The sequence below is a fragment of the Salpingoeca rosetta genome (assembly GCF_000188695.1).
Source record: "Salpingoeca rosetta unplaced genomic scaffold supercont1.3, whole genome shotgun sequence".
NCBI lineage: Eukaryota > Choanoflagellata > Craspedida > Salpingoecidae > Salpingoeca > Salpingoeca rosetta.
The window spans coordinates 1,535,825-1,538,324 of NW_004754931.1; the positions used below are offsets into that span (position 1 = coordinate 1,535,825).

The following is a 2,500-nucleotide window of genomic DNA, read 5'->3' on the forward strand; positions in this document are numbered from 1 at the left end:
CAGCGCTGCAACTTTGATAAGCACGTGTGCGTGCGTGTGAAGCAAACACAACTTGTTGTTGTGGTGGGTGTGCGCCTTGCTCGACGATTGTTGGAAATCATTGGAGAATCTTCACAACTCAATGACGCGACACAACAACAACAACAACAACAACAACAACACCCCCCTCGTCACCTCCAACAACAGCAACACAGCCAGGATGCTCCAAAGAGTTGGCGTGGTTGCGCTGTGCGCCATTGTGCTGGCGACAGCACAGACTGGTGGGTCAGACGGAGCTTATGGGAGGTTGAGCCGTGCAATATCAGCACCACTCGCAGCACACCCAACCATTGCAACAGCAACAGCACACGCAACACAGCATCTGCAAAGCCTCTTCACTCTCGCCCTCACTCACTCACTCACTCACTCACTCACTCACTCACACATACACAGGCGTGCAAGCTGCTCCAACACCGACGACATCGAGCCCATGCACTCCCTCATCATGCATCATCGAATGGCAAACAAACGGCGACGGCGTCACTCAGTACCAGGTATGCACGCGCGACTGCTCACATGTGTGCGTTCGTATGTGCGCGTGCGTATACTCACATGCCATGCGCGTTTTGAGTGTGCGTGCGTCCATGTCTGTGTGTATGTATGTCTGTGTGTCTGTGACCCTTGGCGCTGGCTGTGGATGCTTGTGGCACGTGCTTCGGCTCTGCTGGCTTTGACCAAACGGCAGCCCCTCAATCCACACCGTGGAGGACTCACGAAACACCACTACACGCCTTCCTTCTCGCCCTGGGTTGTCAACGTGCTGCACGCAGCTCATGCTGCAGGACGACAGCGGGACCTTCCAGGGAGTGGGGTCCCCGAGCACAGACTCTTTCATCCGCATCGACCCACTCATGTCGCTTGCAGGGTGCACAAACCTCACCGCCCGCATTGAGATCACACTCAACTCGGATTCGGAACAAGGGAACGTGACCATCATCCCAGTGGAGGCCACAGGTACCGTGCCCCTGCGCCCGTATCTGCGTCTGTGTTTTGTCTGTACCTGTGTTTGCCCTCGCGTATCTGCGATGGTACTTGCTTGCATGCCCTCAATGTCGCCTTTGCTGCGTGCTGTTGCTGCAACTAGGACCGCCTCCATCACCCGAGCCGCCTGTTGTCAGTGTGGTATGTACATGCACGCCATTTGCACCTGTAATGATGCCGTCATGCAGTGCACGCTGGCGCGGTGGCCCTTGTCATTGATTTTCTCACGTCACACACACATACACACATTCACACACACACACACACACATTTTCACACATTCACACACACACACGCACACACCACGCATTCACAACTGCGTCAACCTTGCAATGCAGCTGAGCTCGGACCGCATCAACGTGTCGTTTTCGCTGACGGGCCTCCAGTCCACATCGCATTGGGTGCACACGTACGCGCTCACGCTCAAGGTCCGCTGTTCTGCTGCACCGTGGGTGCGGTGGCTGTGGCTGTGGTTGTGGCTGTGGCTGTCATGTTTGCATTGGCTCGCACAGCGTGCACACGTGACACTTTCAGATTTGATGTGATTAAATACCGCACACATACATACGCACACACACACACACACGCACACACACACACACACACACACACACACACACACACACACGTGGCGTGTGCAGAAGCGAGATTCCACGGGAGCGGGGATGACGGTGACGTTCACGCCATCGTATCCACCGGCAGCGGACAGCATCGCATATGCGCACGTGTTCACGTCGCTGGAGGAGAACACCATGTATGATGTGAGTACACACACCCACGCACACACACATACACACACACACATACACACATACACACACACACACACAAACCACACACTAAACTGTGCGTGTGCGTGTGCAGGCGAGTGTGCGGGCGGTGAGCTGTGCCGGAACAGCGACGAGCGCCATTGTTTCGCGACGAACGAGCAAGAAGATTGTCATCGACGGTCTGTTTTTTTTTTTTTTTGTGTGTGTGTGTGTACGTTAGCTTGCTTGTTTGTTTGTTTGTGTGTGTGTGTTAGCTTGTTTGTTTGTCCACACGGTCGGCGTTGGTGTGGCGTTGACACGGCCTGTGCAAGTCGCGTGTTGTGAGCTCACCACCTGCGGCTCCATCGTTCCTTTGCCATTGCTCGCTGCAGGAAACGCGAACGACGTCGTGTACGTGTACGCCAAGTTCAATATCACAGGTCTGCAGTTGTTGACATGCTGGGTGTCATTGGATGGATTGTTCTGTTTGTTGATCGTGTCGCTTTATGCAGTGGCTAATAGGCTCCTCGACTTGACTCACACAACTAGATCGCGCAATCAACCTCTCCCCTTTTCCCTGTCTGTCGTTCTGTCCGCCTGCCTCGGCCCCACACACCCTACACGCCTGCTCACACACACACACACACTCACACACACGCTCTCTCTCTCACTCACACACACTCACACACACGCTCTCTCTCACTCACTCACACACACACACACACTCACAC

General features: G+C 54.7%; 2 protein-coding genes across 2 annotated transcripts in view; both read left to right on the forward strand.

The window, feature by feature from the left end:
- PTSG_01905 (uncharacterized protein) overlaps positions 1-11 on the forward strand; it is a 2,286-nt gene extending 2,275 nt beyond the window's left edge. Inside the window, exon 3 of the mRNA XM_004997829.1 lies at positions 1-11. This exon is cut by the window's left edge and continues 1,365 nt beyond it. The gene's annotated coding sequence lies outside the window, so the exon portion shown is untranslated.
- Positions 12-199: 188 nt separating this feature from the next.
- Positions 200-2,500, forward strand: part of PTSG_01906 (uncharacterized protein) — a gene marked incomplete at both ends in the record, with an annotated part of 3,997 nt that continues 1,696 nt past the window's right edge. The window contains 8 exons of the mRNA XM_004997830.1: positions 200-260; positions 433-533; positions 810-993; positions 1,124-1,161; positions 1,359-1,448; positions 1,662-1,781; positions 1,885-1,969; positions 2,162-2,209. Of these exons, the coding sequence (XP_004997887.1) occupies positions 200-260; positions 433-533; positions 810-993; positions 1,124-1,161; positions 1,359-1,448; positions 1,662-1,781; positions 1,885-1,969; positions 2,162-2,209 (727 nt within the window). The remainder of the gene's footprint in view (positions 261-432; positions 534-809; positions 994-1,123; positions 1,162-1,358; positions 1,449-1,661; positions 1,782-1,884; positions 1,970-2,161; positions 2,210-2,500) is intronic.